This window comes from Entelurus aequoreus, linkage group LG18, assembly GCF_033978785.1.
Source record: "Entelurus aequoreus isolate RoL-2023_Sb linkage group LG18, RoL_Eaeq_v1.1, whole genome shotgun sequence".
Lineage (NCBI taxonomy): Eukaryota > Metazoa > Chordata > Actinopteri > Syngnathiformes > Syngnathidae > Entelurus > Entelurus aequoreus.
In genome coordinates this window covers 32,846,527-32,874,496 of record NC_084748.1, presented here as the reverse complement: position 1 = coordinate 32,874,496, position 27,970 = coordinate 32,846,527, and the positions used below count along the sequence as shown (strand labels likewise).

The 27,970-nt window shown below is 39.5% G+C and overlaps 1 protein-coding gene across 3 annotated transcripts in view; it reads left to right on the top strand.

Moving 5' to 3' along the window:
• The first annotated feature begins 870 nt into the window (after window positions 1-870).
• usp43a (ubiquitin specific peptidase 43a) overlaps window positions 871-27,970 on the top strand; it is a 264,050-nt gene continuing 236,950 nt past the window's right edge. For all 3 annotated transcript variants that reach the window (XM_062026996.1, XM_062026994.1, XM_062026995.1), the window contains exon 1: window positions 871-1,718. In XM_062026996.1, the coding sequence (XP_061882980.1) occupies window positions 1,128-1,718 (591 nt within the window). In that variant the 5' untranslated portion in view covers window positions 871-1,127. The remainder of the gene's footprint in view (window positions 1,719-27,970) is intronic.

The following is a 27,970-nucleotide window of genomic DNA, read 5'->3' as shown; positions in this document are numbered from 1 at the left end:
TAATGACTAGTTAAGAGCCAATATGTTACTAATTTGCATGTTAATAAGCAACTAATTAATGGTGAATATGTTCCCCATACTAAAGTGTTATCATGTTTTTTTACTGGTGCATAAATGAACCGTGCATGAACACCACCTTGTTCAAACAACAAAACCAACACAGTGCATAAACTCACAACAAATTACACACCTGCAAATCAGTCAGCTGTTGCCGTATCCGTAATACGCCGATAGGGAGAAGTTTTTATTTACACGATGAGTCGGGTGTGTTTTGACCTCCGCCGAACCCCTGAAACGGACTCACCGAACCCCTAGGGTTCGATCGAACCCAGGTTAAGAACCACTGGGTTAGAGTGTCCGCCCTGAGCTCGGTAGGTCGTGAGTTCAAACCTCGGCTGAGTCATACCAACGACTATAAAAATGGGACCCACTATCTCCCTGTTTGGTACTCAGCATCAAGGGTTGGAATTGGAGGTTAAATCACCAAAATGCTTCCTGAGCGCGGCCACCGCTGCTGCTCACTGCTCCCCTCATCTCCCAGGGGGTGGAAGAAGGGGATGGGTCAAATGCAGAAGATACTTTCACAACACCTAGTATGTGTGTGACTATCAGTGGTACTTTAACATGTACGATTTTAGATGGAAGCCGATAACATTTTGCTGATATCAATATAAAAAATGTTTTTCACATGAATAAAAAGTGCAATAGGCGGCAGCCTAGTTCATAATCCTAAAACGTGCGTCTCTTATTCTGGTTATTTATGAACATGAGCGGGACGACACATATTCAAATGTAATCATTATGTTTGAAAAGGCAGACCCGGTGTACCTAATGAGGAGGCCGGCGGGTGCAGGGTGGGCTGGGCATTGTTCACAGTCTCGGGGCGGGAGGAAGGAGTCATGGTGACGGGCTGGTAGGTAGCACGGAGGCATGGAGGACGAGGAGGCGATGAGGCTAGCACGCAGTCCAACATAACAGCAGCCAGGGGGTAACCCGGTGTCTCGGTGCCACTTTGGCGGCGGTGATGTTTACAGGGAGGCGGGAGGAGGAGGAGGAGTAGACGGAGAGGCAGACAGGTGCGCCTCCTCAGTCCCGAGCCTTCCTCTCCCCGGTCAGGTGCAGCAGCCATGGATCCCCGCAACAAGGACAAGAAGACGCGCAACCCCATGAAAGCCAAGACGAGCAAGCGGAAGGAGAAGAAGCACCGGAGCGGCGTGTTCACCAGGCGGAAGTCTCTCCGCTCGCTCAGCCATTTCATGGGCAGGATTCTGAAAACTTTGAGCACTTTAGCGCACTTCGGCGAGGGACGGCCGCCGGAGCCTCAAGCGGGGGGAGAGGACGACGACGACGGCGGCTTCACAGACGACGCCCCGGTGGGAGTTGCGACGGTGAAGAAGAGCTCCACGGTGTCCTCCCACGGCTCGGTCAAGGAGCGGCTGTCGTGGTGCTACGGGGAGAAGACCCCCGGGGCTCTGGGGCTGAAGAACCACGGCAACACTTGCTTCATGAACGCCGTGGTGCAGTGCCTCAGCAACACCGACCTGCTGGCCGAGTACCTCGGCCTGGAGCAGTACAAGCCGGACCTGTGCCACCGGAGGACGGCCGTCCAGGTGAGGGGAGACGACACCTCCCGGGGGGAAGTCACCGAGAAGCTGGCGTCGCTGATTCGAGCTCTGTGGACGCTGGAATACACGCCGCAGCTTTCCGTGGACTTTAAGGTAACATTTATTGGCTTTTCCGTGTTTTTTTTGGGGTGACGTTTTAACGTAGCGAGGGATATCACACTAGTTGGCTTTATACATTTGTAATTGTGACCAGACGCCACAGGTGTGTAGCGGTCCGGAAGTAGGCGTGGCTTAAGCATGACGTCGCCATCTCGCCCAAGAAAACTGGGAAATATGTTTTAATTTATTGTTACGCAAGATATAATATTAATAAAAAGTCAAGACAATTAAAACAAGATTCTTCTATTCGACTACACCAGTGTTTTTCAACCTTTTTTAAGCCAAGTCACATTTGTTTCATTGGAAAAATCCCGAAGCACACCACCAACAGAACACATAAAAAAATTCAACTCAGCAGCCGATTTGACAGTAAAAAGTCGTTGTCGCAAGTGTTGGATATGAATTTAAACCATAACCATCCATGCATCACTATAGCTCTTGTCTCAAAGTAGGTGTACTGTCACCACCTGTCACATCACGGCGTGACTTATTTTGAGTTTTTTGGTGTTTTCCTGTGTGTACTGTTTTAGTTCTTGTTTTGTGCTCCTATTTTGGTGGCTTTTCCTGTAGCAGATTCATGTCTTCCTTTAAGCGCTATTCCTCACACCTGTTTTGTTTAAGCAATCAAGACTATTTAAGTTGTTGCTATTCTTCCTTGTGGACGCCTTCTCAGCTCCACACACTGCAAGTCTTTGCTGTCGTCCAGCAATCAGCGTTTGTTTACTTTGCAGCCAGTTCAGTTTTAGTTTCGTTTTGCATAGCCTTCCTTAAGCTTCAATGCCTTTTCCTAGTGGCACTCCCCTTTTGTTTACTTTTGGTTTAAGCATTAGATACAGTTTTACCCGCTGTCGTATGCATATTGTGATCATGACAACAAACCATGTTACCGACATCTACGAGGCAATCAGCTACCTGCTGCCACCTACTGATATGGATAAGTATTACACGGTTACTGTGCTCTACACATCACCGACACTTAAAAACGGCACATAATTTGCAAATTATAATAACTGGTTTGCAAAAAATATTTTTCACCCAATTAGGTGAAATTACATAATCTCCCACGGCACACCAGACTGTATCTCACGGCACAGTGGTTGAAAAACCCTGGACTAAATTGTTGTAGGGGCCACAGTAACACAAAGCAATTTAAATAGCAATTTCAACACCTCCAAATTTAGTAATGAAAACTACAACTAACATGCATGTTTCATTAAAAACAGCTCGACATTCCTATCCATTACATCATATTTACATACATCATAAAATGTGTTGTCTGCTCTGAATGTCAAAATATTTTTTTGTTTATATCACAGCGATGCCACCTCCCCAAAATAAAGAAAGAGCAAAAAAAAACATATATATATTTACAGATAAATCAATTCAATAAAGAAAAAAAGTAAAAAAAAAAATATAATGATAAAAATAATAATAACAATAATAATAATAAATAATAATAATCCAAATTAATAATAATAAAAATTAAAGTAAAATAATACAAACAGATAATAAATAATAATAAAAAAATACTTGAGCTCAGTTTTTTGTTTCATCTGACATCACATGGACTAATTAATATAAGACCTTCTGGAGGAAAGTTCTGTGGTCAGATGAAACACAAATTGAGCTGTTTAGCCACAATACCCAGCAATATGTTTGGAGGAGAAAAGGTGAGGCTTTTAAGCCCAGGAACACAATTCCTACCGTCAAGCACGGTGGTGGTAGTATTATGCTCTGGGCCTGTTTTGTTGCCAATGAAACTGGTGCTTTACAGAGAGTAAATGGGACAATGAAAAAAGCAGGATTACCTCCAAATTCTTCAGGACAACCTAAAATCATCAGCCCGGAGGTTGGGTCTTGGGCGCAGTTGGGTGTTCCAACAGGACAATGACCCCAAACACACGTCAAAAGTGGTAAAGGAATGGCTAGAATTAAGGTTTTCTTCCCAAAGTCCTGACTTAAACGTGTGGACAATGCTGAAGAATCAAGTCCATGTCAGAAAACCAACAAATTTAGCTGAACTGCACCAATTTTGTCAAGAGGAGTGGTCAAAAACTCAACCAGAAGCTTGCCAGAAGCTTGTAGATGGCTACCAAAAGCGCCTTATTGCAGTGAAACTTGCCAAGGGACATGTAACCAAATATTAACATTGCTGTATGTATACTTTTGACCCAGCAGATTTGCTCACATTTTCAGTAGACCCATAATAAATTCATAACAGAACCAAACTTCATGAATGTTTTTTATGACCAACAAGTATGTACTCCAATCACTATATAACAAAAAAATAAGAGTTGTAGAAATTATTGGAAACTCAAGACTTTTGATCGCGATATACAGATAATGTGTCATGAGACATACAAATATCATTTAAATACACAGAGGTCATAAGTAAAGGAAATTAAAGGCCTACTGAAACCTACTACTACCGAACACGCAGTCTGATAGTTTATATATCAATGATGAAATCTTAACATTGCAACACATGCCAATACGGCCGGGTTAACTTATAAAGTGACTTTTAAAACTTCCCGGGAAATATCCGGCTGAAACGTCGCGGTATGATGACGTATGCGCGTGACGAAGTCCGAGTAACGGAAGTTATGGTACCCGTAGAATCCTATACAAAAAGCTCTGTTTTCATTTCATAATTCCACAGTATTCTGGACATCTTTTGCAATTTGTTTAATAAACAATGAAGGCTGCAAAGAAGACAGTTGTAGGTGGGATCGGTGTATTAGCAGCGGACTACAGCAACACAACCAGGAGGACTTTGTTGGAGCGCTAGCCGCGCTAGCCGCGCTAGCCGCCGACCTCACCTTGACTTCCTACGTCTCCGGGCCGCCAAACGCATCGGGTGAAGTCCTTCGTCCTTCTGCCGATCGCTGGAACGCAGGTGAGCACGGGTGTTGATGAGTAGATGAGGGCTGGCTGGCGTAGGTGGAGAGCTAATGTTTTTAGCATAGCTCTGTGAGGTCCCGTTGCTAAGTTAGCTTCAATGGCGTCGTTAGCACAGCATTGTTAACCTTCGCCAGCCTGGAAAGCATTAACCGTGTATTTACATGTCCACGGTTTAATAGTATTGTTGATTTTCTATCTATCCTTCCAGTCAGGGCTTTATTTTTTTGTTTCTATATGCAGTTAAAGCACGATGCTATCACGTTAGCTCGTAGCTTAAGCATTTCGCCGATGTATTGTCGTGGAGATAAAAGGCACTGAATGTCCATTTCGCGTTCTCGACTCTCATTTTCAAGAGGATATAGTATCCGAGGTGGTTTAAAATACAAATCCGTGATCCACAATAGAAAAAGGAGAGAGTGGAATCCAATGAGCCAGCTTGTACCTAAGTTACGGTCAGAGCGAAAAAAGATACGTCCATCACTGTCTCTCAAGTCCTTCACTGTAACGTTCCTCATCTACGAATCTTTCATCCTCGCTCAAATTAATGGGGTAATCATCACTTTCTCGGTCCGAATCTCTCTCGCTCCATTGTAAACAATGGGGAATTGTGAGGAATACTAGCTCCTGTGACGTCACGCTACTTCCGGTACAGGCAAGGCTTTTTTTTATCAGCGAGCAAAAGTTGCGAACTTTATCGTCGATTTTCTCTACTAAATCCTTTCAGCAAAAATATGGCAATATCGCGAAATGATCAAGTATGACACATAGAATGGATCTGCTATTCCCGTTTAAATAAAAAAAAATCATTTCAGTAGGCCTTTAAATGAGCTCAAATATACCAACAAACGAGGCATAATGATGCAATATGTACATATAGCTAGCCTAAATAGCATGTTAGCATCGATTAGCTTGTAGTCATGCACTGGCCAAATATGCCTAATTAGCACTCCAACAAGTCAACAACATCAACAAAGCTCACCTTTGTGCATTCACACACAGCATAAAACGTTTGGTGGACAAAATGAGACAGAGAAGGAGTGGCATAAAACACGTCTTTCTGTGGCAGCGTCGGAGAAATGTATACATGTTCACAAACTGTTGTATAACTAGGGTGAGTTCAAGGACCACCAAAATTAGTAGGATAAAATGGCGCTAGCCAAATATTCCCATCAGTGAAACATAAACACAAATATATAACAGTGGGCTTTCTAACAATTAGGAAGGTTTGTGTCATGTTTGTCCTCCTACAGAAACCATATTAAAACCAAAAAATATATTTTCCCCCCCTCTTTTTTTTCATTTTCATACATTTTTGAAAAAAGTTCTAGGGTAAAACTAGGGCGTTGTTTAAGATCTTGAGCTACGGGTTGCCGACCCTCGCTGTAGACTATTATTAATCTACTTGTTAATTTCCTGTTAATAACAGCTTACTTTTCAATGATTCTGAAATAGGCACTTATTTCTTTTGTTTCTAGTTGCTTCCGGCTTGTTCTCAATGTGTAACATGTTTAGGCTTGTTCTCCAGTAATAATGATACTTGATCGTGACACTTAAGATACTACAAATGCAGTTTATTTGCTGTAATGAATGTGATGATTATTATATTAGAGTAGTGGCTCCACACTGAAACACATAGATAGAATAGAATAGAAAGTACTTTATTGATCCCTGGGGGAAATTCAGCACCATAGTTCGCTCACAATAGACAATAATGATAATAAATAATATAATATATTGTGTATATATAATATATAATATTTGAACAATATAAATATATTATACATATATTCTACATTTAAGTGCAGTCAAGAAGGAACATATGCATTCTACAGTTTGATGGCTGTCGGTATGAAGGACCTTCTGTGTCGTTCCGTGTTGCATTTTGGGAGTCTGAGCCTTCCACTGAACGTGCTCATTCTCTCCGCCAGGTCCGAGTGTAGTGGGTGGGAGGTGTTGTCCATAATGGCTAGGACAGTGGTTCTTAACCTTGTTGGAGGTACCGAACCCCAGCAGTTTCATATGCGCATTCACCGAACCCTTCTTTAGTGAAAAATAAAATGTTTTTTTTTTTTTTCAAATTCAAGACAGTTATATGTTTTTGGTAACACTTTAGTATGGGGAACATATTGTAAGTAACAAAGACTTAATTTAGAGTTTTTTGGACACTAGGGGAACATATTCTAAGTAACAAAGACTTAATTTTGAGTTATTTGGTTAGGGTTAGGGTTAGAGGGTTAGGGCTAGGGTTAGGGTTATAATAAGGCCATGCCGAATAAGGCATTAATAAGTACTTAATAATGACTAGTTAAGAGCCAATATGTTACTAATTTGCATGTTAATAAGCAACTATATTAATGGTGAATATGTTCCCCATACTAAAGTGTTACCATGTTTTTTTACTGGTGCACAAAATGAACCGTGCATGAACACCACCTTGTTCAAACAACAAATCTAACACAGTGCATAAACTCACAACAAACTACACACTTGCAAATCAGTCTGCTGTTGCCGTATCCGTAATACGCAGATAGGGAGAAGTTTGTATTTACACGATGAGTCGGGTGTGTCTTGACCTCCGCCGAACCCCTAAGCCCGACTCACCGAACCCCTAGGGTTCGACCGAACCCAGGTTAAGAACCATTGGGCTAGGAGCTTTGTAATTAGCTGCTAGCTGCTTGTCAGCCGGGGGACAAAAAAATGAAAGGTATTATTCAGCAAAGGCGATCACATACGTAACATGAAAATCGTCCGATGCTGATCGATGGCAACATAGGTGGTGGTGTTGTTATATTTTTTGGTTTAGAAATTGTAACTTCGGCCAAGTCGCATTTAAGTTATTCCAAAAGAAAAAATCAATGAGACCTTCATTTAGAAGAATGTGAGAACATTACCCGTCTTAGGAATGCAATATCATTTCCAATTAGACCGCAATAAATGTGTTATTGTTGTTTTTGTCTCGAATAGCGCTTACCCTTAAATATTTATTAGCGTCCATTGTTTTCTAACCCTTAAAGGGCAGCCGACCATTTGTGCAAAGCAAGCTCCACTTGACTGCTTGTCAGTAGTGTTGCCATTAAGTGATTCATTGTCCTGTTTGTGTGCACATTTGCAACCAGTCAATTACAAACACATAAGGCGGTTAACAGCAGTGTCACAATCTAATTTCTACTTTATCAAAAGGTTTATGGGGCTTTTCAGTTTATACCATAAAACTATGTTACGCTCTGGGAGGAGGGAATGAGGCTGTATATGACAACATCATTAGGGACACAAAGCACAGGATCCCTACAGGTTACTTCAAGCATGCATAGCAAATGAGCTGGTCATTATTTTCTAAAATATATATATACACGCCGCCTGTTCTAACTCCCAAGTTGGCCACTAGCAGGCCAAAAAATGTCTATACCTAAGCAAAAAGCCTTAATTGGCTGTGACCAGCACGTCAGGGATGTGCTCCAAAAACAAACAAGCTATGCAAAGTTTGCTTTTGTCATTGTTAAAAGTCAAACTTCCTGTGCCCTCGCACCAAAGTACACAAGCCGTATATCAGTCATGTGATGTAGTTGACATGTTTTATGGTCATGTGTTGGACTGGAGGCAGTTTGCATTGCTCGCAGTTACTGATTACACTTGGGTTTGGGTTTCGTTCTTGCCTGACCTGACTCACCTACTACCTACGACTAACCGGCATCCTGAGGTAGTTTGTCTACATTCTTTGGCAGTCATGTGGATGGAGATGACACTTTGACACAGACTCCACACGGTGCTTAGACAACATAAACCAGGGGTGTCCAAAGTGCGGCCCGCAGGTAATTTTTTAACGGCCCCACGCACATTCTAAAAATACGATAAAAAAAAACAAAAAAAACATAAAAAGTGGTATAAAAGAGAAAACAGGTGAAATGTAACAAGAACATGTTGCATTATTTACTCTAATAACACAAAGCTGCCATGCAGGCTGTTACTTTCTTTAAAAAATAATAATGAATCAAAATCAATGTCATTAATAATTATTGACCTATTCAAGGCTCCATTTACTTCACATTAAATATTCCACTTTGAGATATTTTGGGGGGAAAATGTTGCATATTTTTTGATTGCCATTTAAAAAACAAAGTTTTTTAAAGAAGGGCCTAATGAACAAAAAAAAAACATAAACAACAATAAAACTTATAATTGAGTTGAGTTCAGTTGATCTTGAGACTATTGTGGTAAAAGTTTAAAAAAAATTTTGGATTTATTTTTTTAAACTTTACTGAGCAGTACCCTTTTGGATTCCCAATAATTTTAGTGGGACTTTTTTTTTTTAAGTGTCATTGCTCAAAAAAATAATGAATTAAAATCAATGTTGTTATGAGTTATTGACCTTTTTAAGACTCCAATTATTATATAATCTCAAATATTCCACTTTAAAATTTTATTGGGGAAAAATATGGCATATTTTGTGTTTTTTTCCATAAAAAAACACGGTTTTCCTTGACAAAAATGGCATACAACTTAAATCTTTAAAAGTGTTATATTGACAGATAGACCTAATGTTGATCTAGAGATTTAAACCTTGAATAATAATAATAATACTACTAAATAATGACACATTTGTAATATTTTTTTTGACCAAAACCTTTTGGGGTCAGGACAGGACAGATACTTTTTAAAATTGAAGGCAATTTAATCAATCAATAAATCAATGTTTACTTATATAGCCCTAAATCACAGGTGTCTCAAAGGGCTGCACAAGCCACAACGACATCCTCGGCTCAGATTCCAGTTTAGGGCAAGGAAAAACTCAACCCAATGGGACAATGAGAAACCTTGGAGGAGACCGCAGATGTGGGGACCCCCCCCCTGGGCGACCGGTGCAATGGATCTAGCATAATATTGTGAGAGTCCAGTCCATAGTGGATCTAACATAATAGTGAGAGTCCAGTCCATAGTGGGGCCAGCAGGAGACCATCCCGAGCGGAGACAGGTCAGCAGCGCAGAGACGTCCCCAACCGATGCACAGACGAGCGGTCCACCCCGGGTCCCGACTTTGGACAGCCAGCGCCTCATCCGTGGCCACCGAACCTGTGCAACTCTCCCCCCACGAGGGAGAGGGGGGCAGAGCAGAAAAGAAACGGCAGATCAACTGGTCTAAAAGGGGGGTCTATTTAAAAGCTACAGTATACAAATGAGTTTTAAGATGGGACTTAAATACTTCTACTGAGGTAGCATCTCTAACTGTTACCGGGAGGGCATTCCAGAGTACTGGAGCCCGAATAGAAAACGCTCTATAGCCCGCAGACTTTTTTTGGGCTCTGGGAATCACTAATAAGCCGGAGTTCTTTGAACGCAGATTTCTTGCCGAGACATATGGTACAATACAATCAGCAAGATAGGATGGAGCTAGACCGTGTAGTATTTTATACGTAAGTAGTAAAACCTTAAAGTCACATCTTAAGTGCACAGGAAGCCAGTGCAGGTGAGCCAGTATAGACGTGGTCTACCGCAAATAAGTTGTGTTTATTGGGTTGTGAGCCTCAGTTGCACATTCTATGGGCATCATGGATGACACCAAACGACTTCTCTTACTGCTAGCTGCTCTAGTTGTCTTCAATCTGTTTTTAAAGGCCAGATAAGAAAAAAAACAGAAGTAGAGTTGATCCATTTTGGCATCAAATGTTCTCCATTACAGAGCCACACCTTTTTAAAAATCCCAAGTTTTCTTCTTTGGCCTGATCATTATTGAAACTCTTGCGTCTCTACATTAAAAGTAATATGTACAATACTTTCGTCCATCGCTCAGTTGACATTCAATTTGTACCAATACAGTAGGAATTTATATGGGCCCATTTGTCGTTGTTTACATGACACATGAAACGTGACAAATTGGGGGTGCACCGTCCACTCTAGCGACCAAATGGCAGTAGAAGGTTGAATATTTATAAAATGTGTTTTGTGGCAATTCCAAATTTAACCAAAGCTTCAATTGCTATGTAGAATGGCGCTTTCCATCATTTTTAGCAGACTCCATTGCAAAATTATTAACTCCCACTTTTTCTTTTGCGTGAGATCCGCCCCCAAGAATGGGGCTGTATGAATCACAGTTAGTAAATGGAAATTTAGTCTAGTGTTCATCTCTAGTACATAATATACTGTACATAGGCCTACACAGAATGCGAACAACTTTGAAAATATAGCTGACAAATGTTGATCTATTTTTGTCCTGATCCTATTTTACCATATTTTTGGATTAATTGGTTTGATAATTTGTGTATATTGTGTTTTAGGTCAAATTCCACAAGGTTTGACCATTGAAAGCTTCAAGTATGTCATGTCTTTGTGATCATGTTTTGTTTTAGTTATGTCCTGTTGGTTTAAGACTTTTTAGTTCCTGTTTACGCTCTCTTGTTTGGTCACCATAGCAACCCATTAGTTTCACCTGTTTCCCGTTTGGACTCACACACCTGTGTTAATCATGATCACTACTATTTAAGCCTGTCACTTTCAGTTAGTCTGTCTGGCGACATTGACTTCTGCTAACTCTGTTACCGCTGTTATCCTTTGCTACCTGATGATACCATAGTTCATGCTTCATGCCATGCCACAGTAAGTGTTTTTGTTTCATGTTCATAGTTTCTGCCCAAGTGCTAGTTTTTGTTTTCTTAGTCAAGTTTTTGTTGTCTCTGCCTTGTGCGCACCTTTTGTTTGTTCCTTTTTGAGTAAATAATTAAACATGTATCTACCTTCATCCGATGTCCACTCAAACTATTCTTGCATCTCGGGAAAACAAACACCCCTTGTCCACGTTATGACAAAGCACAACAACTAAAAAAGCCGCCCATTAGTAAAGAATCCTTAAAAAAAATCCTGAATCCAGACGTATATATTCATATCAGCCCAAAAATGTAAACACCTGTTCCGTGTCTCATTTCTGACATTTCCTAAATGTTTAATTAAAACCTTCCCATAATTTTTTTTAGATATGTTGCTAACTAACAGGCAGACAAACAAACCCCAACGAATTGAAGGATAAACAACATTTCCATTACTATGTGTGTTTGTTTTGCTTGTTTGTTTTGTTTTCTTGTCAGTCATCCACTCTCTTTTGTCTGTTTAGGGGGAGGTGGGACCGCTAGCATAGGTGTACAAGGAAGTTCAGCCTCGTAACTTTAATGTTTAATTTTAATGTAGTAGAAATTATCTGGGTCAGCCCCAAACTCTCTCCAATCATTTGTTCTTTATCCCATTTCTGACATTTCCTGAAAGTTTAATCAACATCCGCCTATAACTTTTTGGTTTAGTTTTAGCTAACTGACAGACTAACTAACTAACACTGGCGAAAACATACAAAGGTAATGAGTTCCGTTCCTTTTAAGAAAGTTGAAACTGTCCAAAGTAGTTTAATGTGAAGAGAAAAAAACAAAGAACATTTGTATTTTGAGACATATATATTTTTTTAGCATGTTAAGTGTTTAAAGTGGTCCTATAAGGCAAAACTAACTTCTCTTACCTATTGGTACCTGTTGTTGTGCATTCGGATCTGCATAAGTCCCGAAAATTTAAAATCAAACCAAGGAGGCATTGCGGTGATATTTATAAAATAATCTTGCCTTCCTTCCTACTTCCTCCAAATGGGCCATTTGGAATTTGCTCTAACCTGTGACGTTTCCTGCCCTGTGATGTCAGCGGTTATCTTCATATATGGTATAGAGCAGGGGTCACCAACGCGGTGCCCGCGAGCACCAGGTCGCCCGTAAGGACCAGATGAGTCGCCCGCGGGCCTGTTCTAAAAAAAAAAAAAAAAAAAAAAAAAAAAAAATATATATATATATATTTTTATTTTGAATTTTTAATTTTTAAATTAAATCTACATAGAAAAAACACAAGCTACACTTTCAATCAGTGCATCAACCCAAACAACCTCCCCCATGCACACTCATCCACACCCACTCACACAAAAGGGGTTATTTCTTTCTGCTACCAATATTCTGGTTCCCACAACATAGACAACACATCTGCAAGGGACACAGTCCCTGAAGCACACGTGATTGTATAGGCTGCTGGTCCACTAACATTTTCATTAAATACTATTTTTTATGTAATTATTTTTATATTGTTTTACTTTCTTTTTTATCCAACAAAATGTTTTTTATTTATTTATCTTATTTTATTTTATTTTTTAAAAAAGGGCCTTATCTTCAACAGACCAGGTTGTCAATGAAATTAGATTTGTTTAAAGGGTTTTTTAAACCAGGCCCAGTCCAGATAATGTCCAAGTCGGACTCAGCAGCACACACCTTCATTCATGTACACAGAAAAAAATTAGGGAACACAACAGATTGCATATAATTTATAAACAAAATTACATTTTCAAAATAAGCATTTATGTACAGTCCAGATTATGTCCAGGTCACTCAAATTAGGGAACACAACAACAGATATCATATAATCTATAAACATAATTATACTTTCAAAATAAGCCTTTGAGGACTTCTCATCTTTTTTTTAAATGTTTTTTGGCATCATTATCGTTTTCAACCATGTAACTTTCTAAAATTAGAAAATACTGAATACATGTTTTAAAGAGAGTAATACTAAGTGAACATCTGTTTTTGGCCTTAAAAATAAACATTTTACTGAGTACTATAATTAAATTGACTAAATCATGATTGTCAATGAACTCTCCTAAAATAACAGAAACCACATTAAGCTTCATAAACAAACCAATCCTTAAACACATTTTTTCAACTTCCACCCAAAACAAAGACACAATATGACAATACCAAAACAAATGCAGGGTGGATTCAGGCTCCTGACAACAAAATCGGCAATCATCTGACTCAGTCATATTCCATAATTTTAACATTTTCCCTGTGGGTAAGAAGTTATAAATAATTTTAATTTGAAAATAACGATTTTGCACATCGATAGTAGTTTTATAGATTAGTTTGAATATGGCATCCCATGGCAACGGGCAGTCAAAAAAGTCCTCCCATTTTCCATTTGTGTTGTATGAGGCAGCCTTCAAAGATTTCTTTATTAAATAAAAATTATATATTTTTCTATTTATTTTAGTTCCTTTTTGCCAACTAGAATTTCTTATTAGAGGTTTACAAACTAATAATTTAGTAGTTCCATAATTAATTATTTGTTTCCATCTTTTCCCAATTACTCCAGTTAGTTGATAAAATGAAAAGCTTGAGCAAGCATCACCATACATAGCTCTAAATTCATCATACTTCATAATTTTACCATTCGCATTGATAATATCATTGACAAAAATGATTCCTCTTTCAAACATATTTTTCCAAAAGAAAGGCTTTCCATCTATTACAATATTAGAGTTCATCCATATTAACTGCTGCAAAATATCGTCTCTTTTTTCTGGCACATAAAATTGAAAACACCACTATGAGTGGATTGTTTCCTTTATGAACCCCGCCATGTTTCCCAGCAGACTCTCTGGGAGGGGATCACTTGTAAAAAAGGATATAATTTCTTTTGATACAGTACATGTTTTTTGTCCAACAGGACATTTGTGTACCACTCAATGTTTAAATACATCTTTGGAACAATTGATGCTTTTAAAGACAGACACATAGCTTCAAGGTTGAGAAGTTTCAGGCCCCCGTATTCATACTCTTTGTACAAAACCTTTCTTTTAATCTTTTCTGGTTTGCCGTTCCAGACAAAATCGAAGACCCTCCGCTCATAAATCTTAAAAAAGTTTTGTGATGGAGCTGGTAATGACAAAAACAAATAAATAAATTGATGAATAATTAACAAGTTGGCAATAGACATTTTACCATACAAGGTTAGGGATTTCCCTTTCCATAATTGCATAATTTTGTCCAGCTTTCTTAGTCGATTATCATAATTTACTGAGCCTAGATCTTCCAGATTTTCTGGGACAACAACACTAAGTATGTTAACTGGTCCATCTGTCCACAAAACAGGCACTTTGCATTCCATTCGAAAGGACGTTCCCTTTAGATCTCCGATCCTTAACATTTTACATTTATCATAATTAAGCTTAAGGCCAGATTGCTGTGAAAATATGTCCAAAAGATTAAGAAGGTTCCGCAAACAATGAGGAAAAATCTTATCTTTGTGAATCAGCCTTTTCTGACATGAACTTCATCAAGAACAAACACAGAACACGCCTCACTGATGCACATCTGCAAGACTCACTCAGAGTTGCAGTGTCAAGTTACACACCAGAGTACAACACACTAGTTAACAGCATGCAATGCCAGGCTTCCCACTAACTGACAAAGAAACAGATAACAGATTTGGTGTCCAGTTCAAAGTGTGACATGATTTAAAAATTTGAGAGTTTACTTTTGTATTTTACATGAGTTATTATTTGTACAAACATGGTGCAAAGTAATTCATGATTTGTTAAAAAATGTTAGTGGCTAGCTAGTTAAAATGGGATATTGGGATTTCACAAGACTGTCTTACATTTGAAAATGTTCAATTTGAAAAATGTGCACTTAGAGAAAATATAAAAATAAAGTGTTGCATATTGATATTTATCTGTTTCTATATATATTTATTGTGAGAAATCATTAAGATGATCAGTGTTTCCACAAAGATAAACATCATTAATTAATAATAATAACAGAGTTAAAGGTAAATTGAGCAAATTGGCTACTTCTGGCAATTTATTTAAGTGTGTATCTAACTGGTAGCCCTTCGCATTCATCAGTACCCAAGAAGTAGCCCTTGGTTTCAAAAAGGTTGGTGACCCCTGGTATAGAGTAACCCAAAGTGCTTTGTGTTAGTTTGCCAATGTATTGCGCGCTGTAATCAATAAGCGTCTTCTTTTTCGCTATCCTCTTGTTGTATTTGCAGACTGGCTCGTACATGCACATGCATCCTCCGCTGTTGCCATTTCTAATAAAAAGTAGCGTATAGTTCGAACTTATATCTGTCAGTAGTCACGCGTCGTACCATAGCTCAGTTCCAAACGTCAAGTGGTTTATTGCTTTTTCTTTAGCCTTTTCCCCTGCACTTATTCCAAATAGATGAACTATGTCATTGAAGACATTACATGCATTGTATACCACATACCTCCTCCTTTGCTTTTTATTATTATTTTTCCCTTTTTTTTTTTTTTTTACATTTGTAGGACAAGTGCAAATGTTAAAAAAACGAGACGTAGGAGACTGCGACAGAGTCACCTTGGTGTTACATCTCTGTCATTCATCATTAAAGACAGTTAGAGCCAGTCCTAAGCTTTGTGTGGCCCTAAACAACATTGTATTTGTGGCCCCATTTCGGTCTTTAATATTACTTATTTTTTGTTATCATTAGACTCCTGAAAGGCCCCTACTCCACCCTAAACGTCACCACCCACCTACACACCTACTCAGTGGCCTTGTGGTTAGAGTGTCCGCCCTGAGATCGGTAGGTTGTGAGTTCAAACCCTGGCCGAGTCATACCAAAGACTATATAAAAGGGACCCATTGCCTCCCAGCTTGGCACTCAGCATCAAGGGTTAGAATTGGGGGTTGAATCACCAAAAATGATTCCCGGGCGCGGCCACCGCTGCTGCTCACTGCTCCCCTCACCTCCCAGGGGGTGATCAAGGATGATGGGTCAAATGCAGCGAATAATTTCGCCACACCTCATGTGTGTGACAATCATTGGTACTTTAACTTTAACACACACAAAGTATGTTTACATGCACTAAAAGTTTCCCTTTACTTTGTAATGTAAGGTAGACAACAGTGGATAACAGTAATTATAATAATACATCATAATTATAATGATTATTATATTATTGTTAGTGCATCAACTGGGTGTTAAGTCTTTAAAAACTAGTGATGCCTCTGTTTCGAACTTTTATCAAGGTTCCTTGAACGCACCATAGTTTTGTGCTATGAGATGCAAAAGTGAAACTTAAACATGCTACAAATAGATGTATTTTATTTGTACCTTTCTTTTATCAACTCATCCTGTTTCCTAAATGTTGCCGCTGTGTGTGAATGCATAAATGTGAGCTTTGATGACGTCTGTGTTGAGTGAACAGTGAAGTGTTCCATGCTGGGTTTGCTGCTACCAGAAGTAATCAACCATTTTGCATTTTTGCAAGAGGTGAAAGTGAAAGTACTGTTACACATTCCTAATTTGATTCAAACAACTTTATTATTGAACTTTGACAGCAAAACGGATTGAATCTTAACTTTTATAAAGTTGTCTATTATAATTAACAGATTTAGAAATGAAATTAAAAAAAATAAATCTTTAATTATTTACAGAAGCCCAGGCTATGATCATGTGACGCCCCTCGTGGTTGTGGTCCTAAACAACCGCATAGAGCACATGATTCAAACTCAAGGCCCGCGGGCCACACCTTTTTATGTGGGCCGCGAAAGTCTGGAAATAATGTGCATAAATGCAGTAATTCATCTTTCTTCCTTTATGCATTTGTTCTTTCAATTTTAAAAGAAAAAATGCATGTACTGCATGTCTTCTAACTTTAATATTATCTGATCATGCAACAAGCATGTTCTAAGCATTTTTTGGCATGGTTTAAGTTCATTCAAACATGCTATACAAATGGGCAAAATTTTACTTTAGTTTGATCAAATTTGGATGGATTTATTTTGGGAGCCCAAGGTTAATTCAAAGGGTAAAATCGGTATTCGCACGTGTGCTCCTTTTTTATACCAATACTTGTATATCTATTTTTAGTCGCAAATGCGACGAAAATGCTTGAACTGCACAGCCCTGGCTCTATAGCCCGGATAATACAGTAAATGCTTAGGCACTAGGGTTGCACGGTATACCGGTATTAGTATAGTACCGCGATACTAATGAATCATATTCGGTACTATACTGCCTCTGAAAAGTACCAGCCCGGGAACTCAGGAAATATGTCCCTGGACACATGAGAACTTTGAATATGACCAATGTATGATCCTGTAACTACTTGGTATCGGATTGATACCCAAATTTATGGCATCATACAAAACTAATGTAAAGTATCAAACAACAGAAAAATAAGTGATTATTACATTTTAACAGAAGTGTAGATAGAACATGTTCAAAGAAAGTAAGCAGATATTAACAGTAAATGAACAAGTAGATGAATAATTCATTTTCTACCACTTGTCCTTAATTATGTTGACAAAATAATGGAAAGTGACACAATATGTTACTGCATACGTCAGCAGCTAAATTAGGAGCCTTTGTTTGCTTACTTACTAATAAAAGACAAGTTGTCTAGTATGTTCACTATTTTATTTAAGGACAAACTAGCAATAAGAAACATCTTTTTAATGTACCGTAAAATATTTTGGTAAAATAAAGCCAATAATGCCATTTTTTTGTGGTACCCTTTATTTAGAAAAGTACCCGAAAAGTATAAAAATTATTTTGGTACTGGTACCAAAATATTGGTATCAGGACAACACTATTAGGCACTAAACATCATGAGGCGATTATAAATACATTTTCATATGTGTATATATTCACTGGCACAAGTGGCCCTCTGAAGGCAGCCATAAAGTCGATTTGGCTCTCCATGAAATTGAGTTTGACAACCCTGGCGAGAGTTTATGCCACGATCTGGCCTTGAAGACAGTGTTACATCGTAATATAAAATCACTTATTCCCTTTACAGTTTTTATCACGGTGACAGTGGGAGCCTGGAATGGATTATTTTTGTTTCTATCATTTTCTCTGAGAGACATTATTTCCAAATACTGTGAAATTAGAGATTGACCATTTTGAAGGTCCCTTATATAAAGAAACGGTTGCTTCAAAGCCGGTCACCTTGGTGGGCCTCATTTAAAGAGATAGGACAAAAACGATGGTTAACGATCAGTCCGTTCTATTACTTCCTGCTCTTATTGCTCCAAATGAGGCACGCAGTTGATCCTCTCATTACCACCGGCTGCAGTAAAAGGATGACCAAGGATGAGGAAGATTTCCCTCATGGAATTTTTGCCTCGTTAGAGAGATAACGAGATGATTTAAGCTTAACTGTGTGCGGCATGAGTCACGTCTCGTCCCGGACCAAGATGCATATTTTGGCTGGACGGCCGTTGCACCCACTGGGCCGCTCTTCTTTCTGAATAGCAAAGAAAAACATGTCCTTCATTTCCCCTTTCCCCGCCTGGCCCGGCCCGATTGCATGGACGCAGTGATTTGTGTGTGTCTGCTCACACGCTGGTTAAAGCTGGAGGGAGCGTTACTGGAGCAAGTGCACCCTCGGCCTGGAAGAAGAAGAGGAGGAGGAGGAGGTGGAGGAGGGGGAGGCCCCCCTGCTGAGATGTCTCCAGTGGTGTGTACTAAGAGCTAGGGAGGATTTGCGGGACTAGGCGGGGGGGCGGGCATTGCTTGTAAATAAAGCCATGGTCCTCCCTGTCCTGTTTCCCAGTGAAAAGGACAGGCATCCGTGAAAGCTGCTTGTTACTGCAAAATCCCACCTAATTCCTCAAGTACTTTTTTGCAAGCATTTGCTATATTTTTTTAAACTTTTAATACCTTATCGTGCTGTTCTTACCTGACAAACCTCAACAACGGGTAGTTTTTTTGTGTTCTTTTCAGCCTGATAGCCGAAACTATAGGAACATCTAGCTAACAGTTATCTCTAGGGATGTCCGATAATGGCTTTTTTGCCGATATTCCGATATTGTCCAACTCTTAATTACCGATACAGATATCAACCGATACAGATATATATAGTCGTGGAATTAACACATTATTATGCCTAATTTTGTTGTGATGCCCCGCTGGATGCATTAAAACAATGTAACAAGGTTTTCCAAAATAAATCAACTCAAGTTATGGAAAAAAGTGCCAACATGGCACTGCCATATTTATTATTGAAGTCACAAAGTGCATTATTTTTTTAACTTGCCTCAAAACAGCAGCTTGGAATGTGGGACATGCTCTCCCTGAAATAATCCTGATACCCACTACAACTATGGGAAACACTGCACTTTGACTTTCACAAAGTGCATTTTTTTTTTTAACATGCCTCAAAACAACATCTACAAAAACAATGAAGGCACACAGCTTCAGTCCAAAGTATACTATAAACTGGGCTAAATCTGCCCTGTTCTTAATGTATTCGTATGAGTAACAAAAATGTGCAAATAAAAACAAGAAAGGCACAAAAATAAAAAAAACTGCTTCAGTCTAGACTAGTCGATAACACAGCCATCCTTTAAAGTGCATGAACATTAATAAAACTGCTTCAGTCTAGACTAGTAGAAAACACAGCCATCCTTTAAAGTGCATGAACATTAATAAAACTGCTTCAGTCTAGACTAGTAGAAAACACAGCCATCCTTTAAAGTGCATGAACATTAATAAAACTGCTTCAGTCTAGACTAGTAGAAAACACAGCCATTCTTTAAAGTGCATGAACATTAATAAAAATGCTTCAGTCTAGACTAGTAGAAAACACAGCCATCCTTTAAAGTGCATGAACATTAATAAAACTGCTTCAGTCTAGACTAGTAGAAAACACAGCATCCTTTAAAGTGCATGAACATTAATAAAATTGCTTCAGTCTAGACTAGTAGAAAACACAGCCATCCTTTAAAGTGCATGGGGAAAAAAGGCACAAAACATAAATAAAACAGCTTCACTCAGTCCAGACTATTAGTCTATTTGTGCAACAGATGAAGCTCAAAGAATGGGCTAATTCTTTTTCTCCTTGTCATCACGTGTGAGAGGTAGATTTTTCTGAATGAAAACCAGCATCCGCAAGGGGTTCTGGGTATTTGTTCTGTTGTGTTTATGTTGTGTTACGGTGCGGATGTTCTCCCGAAATGTGTTTGTCGTTCTTGTTTGGTGTGGGTTCACAGTGTGGCGCATATTTGTAACAGTGTTAAAGTTGTTTATATGGGTACCCTCAGTGTGACCTGTATTGCTGTTGATCAAGTATGCTTGCATTCGCTAGTGCGTGTGTCAAGCCGTAGATAGTATGTGACGGGGCCAGTACGCAAAGGCAGCGCCTTCAAGGATTAATTGGCGCTCTGTACATCTTCCTGCGTCCGTGTACACAGCGGTGTTTTAGAAAGTCACAAATTTTACTTTTGGAAACCGATACCGATAATCTTGAAACTGATACCGATAATTTCCGATATTACTTTTTAACGCATTTATCGGCCGATAATATCGGACCGCCGATATTATTGGACATCTTTATCTACCCACATAGCTAGACTCTACTCTACTGATGGCATCGGCAAAAGCAGGTACTAGTACCTCAACTTACGAGCTTTTTGGGTTTTAAAGTTAAAGTACCAAAGATTGTCACACACACACTAGGTCGTGTGGAGAAATTATTCTTTGCATTCGACCCATCACTCTTGATCACCCCCTGGAAGGTGAGGGGAGCAGTGAGCAGCAGCGGTGGCCGCGCCCGGGAATCATTTTTGGTGATTTAACCCCCAATTCCAACCCTTGATGCTGAGTGCCAAGCAGGGAGGTAATGGGTCCCATTTTTATAGTCTTTGGTATGACTCGGCCGGGGTTTGAACTCACGACCTATCGATTTTTTTGTTAACTCAAAACAGTTGTGTCACAAATCAATGTCTCCTATTGAAATTAATTGAAATCAATTTAATTGGTGCTTGTCCCTAAGACATATTGTATAAACCAATACAATAGAATGTACTGCTAACAACCCTTTATTCATTGACTCGAAAATACTGAAATTCCACGACATAGTGAATTTGCAAACAGCTAAAATTATACACAAAGCAAACTATAATCTGCTACCCAAAAATGTACAATAATTCTTCTCAATAAAAGAGGAGAAAATATAATCTTAGAGAAAAATGTATTTTAAAACATTTGTACGCACGTACAACACTTAAGACCTTCAGTATATCTGTATGTGGAATTAAATTATGGAATGGATTAAGCAAAGAAATCAAACAATGTACTCATTTAATCCACTTCAAGAAACTATTCAAACTTAAAGTGTTTACAAAGTAGAAAGAAGATGAACAACAATAAACATTCTGAATTTATTTTATCCATCCATTCATTTTCTAGATAATCTTACTTATATCACCATATGAAATATAACTTACTTCACTAATTATTATTTATGTATTTATTTATTTATTTATGTATTTATTTGTATTGTTATTACTTATGGAGTATATTGTGAATAAATTGAGAACAGGAAGTGAACAAAAGTTTTAGCAACTGCTATGTAAAGGAAAAGGGCTAGGATTAATTAAGCTCTGCTTCTTCCTACTCCTTTTCGAACATGTTGAATAGAGAAACTGGAAATTGTGATCTATCATGTTGTATGCATGCATGTTCCAAATAAACACAAACTGAACTCAACTCAACAACAATAGTAGTTTCTGAAGTAATGTAATAATATTGTACAGCATTTACCTTGGAGAATAGACTTCTACTGTATCGCCTTCCAGTTGCTTCTCTGTCAAACACACCATCAGCAGCTGTTCCATATTTTCATGGATAAATGTCCGCTGTTTAGATATTATTTTGACATTGTTAGCTGGTGTTAAGTTCATTCTGCTTCAATATGGTGCAGACGAGCAGTGATACTCTCAAATTGTCTTCTCAGCACTGTCCTTCACACTCTCTTTCTTCCTTCCCATGGTTGGAAAACAAAGTTATGTCCATCTCTAGCTATAAGCTAACACTAGCAAGTAAGACCAGATATTTTGGTCAGGTCTTACAGAGTTCACTGTGACATTTGATATGCAAACTTAGCAGGAATGCTTGAAACTAAAACGTTTGTTTGCACCTTAGAGCATACACAATGAGCCGAGAGACAGCACTCTTAAGTAGAGGTACCACTCTACAATAATAAATAGTTTAGTGTTTTTCATACATACCCTTGGTCTCTATTTGAGCAATTTCACTTGATCAAACCCATTCGGCCATTCTACACCACAAAATAATAAAAATATGTAAGATTTGTGTTGATATTGTATTGGATTAATATCGGTATTAATCAATACTCAAGGCTCCAATAACAATATTGTATCGGGAGTAGGGCTGGGCGATATATCAAATATACTCGATAAATCGCGGGTTTGTCTCTGTGCGATATAGAAAATCACTATATCGTGATATTCGAGTATATGTCCTTATGCAGTTGCTTTTAGCTGCGGGCATTACACTACAGGCGTTTCTCTCTCTTTCTTATCTCTCCTTCTCACAGAGACGTAAACAAGCGGCACCTTCTTACATACGTCCACATACTGTCGCGCGTGCAACGACATACGCCCTCGCCGAGCAGACAGGTAGAGGCATGGCTAACGTTAGCTGTGATGCTAGCGGAGTGGTGCGAGTGTAATACGAGAGAGAGAAGGTGCGAATCTGGTAACAAATGAAGGAAGAATTAATCCCAAGAAAAACAGCCGGGGGTCCATCGTCTGCGGTGGTTTGCTTCAAGCGGGAAGATGTTGAAACAGACGACTGTAATATATCAAGTATGCGGCAAAAGTGTTGCAGCACTACTAATGTGTAGCATCATTTGAAAAGTCACCCGCTAGAGAATGAAGAGTGCTTGAAACTCAGCATGTCAACATCTCGGCCGGTGCCACACCCACCAAAATGCCGAAGCAACCATTTCCAGATCAACACCGTATGACAAAAATAGTCAACAATAGAAGCAGGAACCTACCACATAGCGAAGGACATACACATTTGATTTCCTATTCTTCAGCTCATTTTTATTTGACAGGTATTGAAATATCTTGTGTGACATCATGCACAAAAGTGTACTGTATTTGTTTTAAACTATTGTAATGGCGTTCTGTACAAAAAGTGCACTTTAATTCAGTGTTTTGATATGTCATCTAGTGACATCATGCACAAAAGTGCACTAATAGCTTGTTTTAAAATGTTTCTGACAATCTTCCACTTTCTGTTTGGAAATGACATGAATGTTTGTGCCACTGCTTAATAACTGTTTAATAAATACAGTTTTGGTAATTGACTTAGTTGGGATTTCCCTCTCTGCATGAAAGTTTAAAATGAGCATATATTAATGCAGTATGAACAAGAATGTTTAATGTAGACACATAGAATCATCATACTGCTGTGATTATATGCATCAAGTGTTCATTCAAGGCAAAGGCAAAATATCGACATATATATCGTGTATCGTGACATGGCATAAAAATATCGAGATATTAATAAAAGGCCATATCGCCCAGCTCTAATCGGAGAGTAAAAAAGTTGTATCGGGACACACCTAATTTGTGTACCTGGTCAGCTGGAGTTCAAAGTGGTTCAAGCCTATCGCTGGGTTGCATTTGACATCACATCCGGCTCACGTCAGGCTTATTGAATACGCGTGGAGGTCAAGCCAGCGTCCTGTTGTTATGGATACTAGGCGCCATTTAGCCTTTCTTGAATAAAACTTCTCTAAGATTGCGTTGTTTTCGGCTGTACAAAATTGTTCAATTCACAAAAAGGCTAAACGTTCTTCAGAGTTCCTCGAGAGGTAATCAAAAAGGGGCACTCCAGTCCAATGGAGCATAGTTGAAGAATGCATGACTCAGCAGTGATCACTCCGTTAAAGGTTGTTTGATATACTTTTAACATTTGTTTTTTCCTATTGAAGCATTATCTTGATATATTTGTATTTCTTAAACACATGTTTGCTACGAGTGTTTCGAAAAGCACCAACTCAGGGAGTCTAAATAAAAGAAAGCAAATGTGAGCAAACCTAAAATAGTTCATCTTTTACCAAAGGCAGCAATCATGAATGAAACTTTCAGCACATACACAACGTTGACATCTGTAGTTGTATTTTGATAAAGACGGAGAAAAAACATGCATACTCGTAAACGGCGCGTACAACAAACATGGCTGTAAATGCGAAGGTACATCATGAAATACAACCTTACCCAGGCAGAAACGAGGCATGATTCATCCGGGGAGATCTTGATACCAATTTCCTTGACCCAGCCACACATAAAGAAGTTTTAAACTCCCCCAAGCTTTTCCAACTTTTCATCTGTTTTTGTCGTGTAGAATGTCGTCTGGACCACATAGTTCTGATATGTCTGGGAAGGTTATGGGAAAAAAATGCCAACATGGCACTGCCATATTTATTATTGAAGTCACAAAGTGCATTATTTTTTTTAACATGCCTCAAAACAGCAGCTTGGAATTTGGGACATGCTCTCCATGAGAGAGCATGAGGAGGTTGAAGTGGGGGGGGGGGGGGGGGGGGTTAGGGGGTAGCAGGGGTGAAGATTGTAGCGTCCGGAAGAGTTAATGCTGCAAGGGGTCTGGGTATTTGGTCTGTTGTGTTTATGTTGTGTTACGGTGCGGATGTTCTCCCGAAATGTGTTTGTCATTCCTGTTTGGTGTGGGTTCACATTGTGGCGCATATTTGTAACAGTGTTAAGTTGTTTATACGGTCACCCTCAGTGTGACCTGTATGGCGGTTGACCAAGTATGAAATTGCATTCACTTGTGTGTGTGAAAAGCCGTAGATATTATGTGATTGGACCGGCACGCAAAGGAAGTGCCTTTGAGGTTTATTGGCGCTCGGTACTTCTCCCTACGTCCGTGTACACAGCGGCGTTTTAAAAGTCATACATTTTACTTTTGAAACTGATACCGATAATTTTGAACAGATACCGATAATTTCCGATATTACATTTTAAAGCATTTATCGGCCGATAATATCAGCAGTCCGATATTATCGGACATCGCTACTTACAGAGTTTTCTTCTCTGCCTGATAACCACAACTAACTAAATATGAACAACTATCTTACTCGATATGTACGGTATACTCCACAGTCTCCATTTTGGTGAAGTTGTGCATTTTCTTCTTGTGTTTATGCTAGTAATTGGAATCCCCACAAATAAACATTTTTTAGCAGCTTTTTTCACCTCAAAATAGGCTCAGGCTAAAACACTCAAACAAAAAAAATGCAACAGAGATTGGATAGTTGAGTGAGGTATAGGGATGATGTTTGATAAGAAATTATCGAGTTCGAGCCTATTATCGAATCCTCTTATCGAACCGATTCCTTATCGATTCTCTTATCGAGTCCAGATAGGTTGTTGTACATGGAAAAATCACACAATATTTGGTTTAACAAAAGCTCACTTTTATTATATAAGAAAAAAATAAAATCTAATAAATAAATAAATATTGACTGTTACCCCCCTAAAAAAATAAAATAAAATAAATAAATATTGACTGTTGTTACCCAAAGTATATTAAGTGGGATTTTTCAGAAAAACAAATATATTCAGTAACACAAAAACAACCTGTCTCTGTGATCACTATAGGTGTATAAATAATAATAGTGTTGAATAAAATCAGTTCCTTGGGCACAAAACTGAAAATAATACAGCTCTCCAAAAAGTGCACTTCTGCTGCTATTTGACATAGCTGTTTGTTATGATGCTTTGACATTTTTGCACTTTATTTCTTTATTGAAAGAAAATTCTATGAAGACAAAAGTTGTTTGCAAATGTGGTTACAATGCTAAAAAATGAAAAGTTAAAGCTAAAAAAAGAAATACACTTTATTGAGTTAACATTATTTCTTTATAGGGGGAAAGATGTGATGTTATGAGCTAGGCTAGGGAATATAACAACTACTCTACCCAGCATGCAACGGGAGTGACGAGCATGCGCGGTAGCCCCGAAAAGTGTTGTTGCATGTCACCACCCGGCAGCTAAGAATGAGGTTATGAGCACGCTGTGAAAGTGAACGTCAAGAACTCAGCCAACATGCCTCGTCTGCATTATTTATTATTAGACAGACAACACATGTACAGTGTGATTTTGTTTTGTTTACAAGGAAAGAAAAACAAAAGTTAAAAAAGGGAGATATGTTGTATATATATATGTATGTGCTGCGGTTGCTTTAAGAACGTTGCGACAGCTGCCGTAAAGGAGGTGCGTTGCTAGCCTGGTTGCTATGTTTCCGGTTGGTCGTAAAAGTGTTGGTCATGTGTTTGTACCCTGCTCAAATCTCTCAGTAAAGTTATTCATTGGATTATACCTTTTGTTTTGAACTTTATTACACCTTGGAGCGCTTTTTCCGGTCCATTGTTTTTCCTGCTTTCCCTATCTGCGCCTCATGACTGAGTGACGTCATTTCTTGTGACGTCTCACGGGGAATTTCTGGTCGGGACGGGATTCGTTCCGAGGGATTCGAATAAAGAACCAACTCTTTTTCCTTACTATAGTGGTCTCGATAACGGGTACTGGTTCTCAAAAAGGGATTCGAGTCCGAGGACTCGGTTCTTTTCTTATCGAACAACCGGGAAAACCGGTTTCGAGTATCATCCCTAGTTAGGTATAATTGGAGTTCAATGCCCGACCATTCGACAGTAGTCCCTTCTACACTAAGCCGGATAAAGTTATCCAGGGTAAATCCCACCTAACCTTATCCGTGTCCACACACAACAATGCTCCCTCCGTCCGCCGGCGCAAAGCGACCTAGTATGCATGCGCGAAAAAATGCGCGTGTCATAGTCACCTCTGAACTGGAAGTGTATTCTTACCCTATGTTTCAAAGTAGCCTATTGCCACATTTCTTTTAACAGTAAAACTTGCTTGCCTCACCATCAGCAGCTGTTAGACTATTGTAGTGAATCACACCTGAGCCATCATACATGAGTCATATTTTTAATGGATGTGTGAAAGTAAACAGGTCCTAGGTGAGGGATCAGACAAAGAGCAGCTCGAAGACTTCTATGGAAATACAAGAACCGAGACTCAGATTTCCCTTGCCCGGACGCGGGTCACCGGGGCCCCCCTCTGGAGCCAGGCCCGGAGTTGGGGGCACGACGGCGAGCGCCTGGTGGCCGGGCCTGTCCCCATGGGGCCCGGCCGGGCACAGCCCGAAGAGGCAACGTGGGTCCCCCCTCCAATGGGCTCACCACCCATAGCAGGGGCCATAGAGGTCGGGTGCAATGTGAGCTGGGCGGCAGCCGAAGGCAGGGCACTTGGCGGTCCGATCCTCGGCTACAGAAGCTAGCTCTTGGGACGTGGAACGTCACCTCGCTGGGGGGGAAGGAGCCTGAGCTAGTGCGCGAGGTGGAGAAGTTCCGGCTAGACATAGTCAGACTCACTTCGACGCACAGCAAGGGCTCTGGAACCAGTTCTCTCGAGAGGGGATGGACTCTCTTCCACTCTGGCGTTGCCGGCAGTGAGAGGCGACGGGCTGGGGTGGCAATTCTTGTTGCCCCCCGGCTCAGAACCTGCATGTTGGAGTTCAACCCGGTGGACGAGAGGGTAGCTTCCCTCCGCCTTCGGGTGGGGGGACGGGTCCTGACTGTTGTTTGCGCTTACGCGCCAAGCAGCAGCTCAGAGTACCCACCCTTTTTGGATTCACTCGAGGGAGTACTTGAGGGTGCTCCC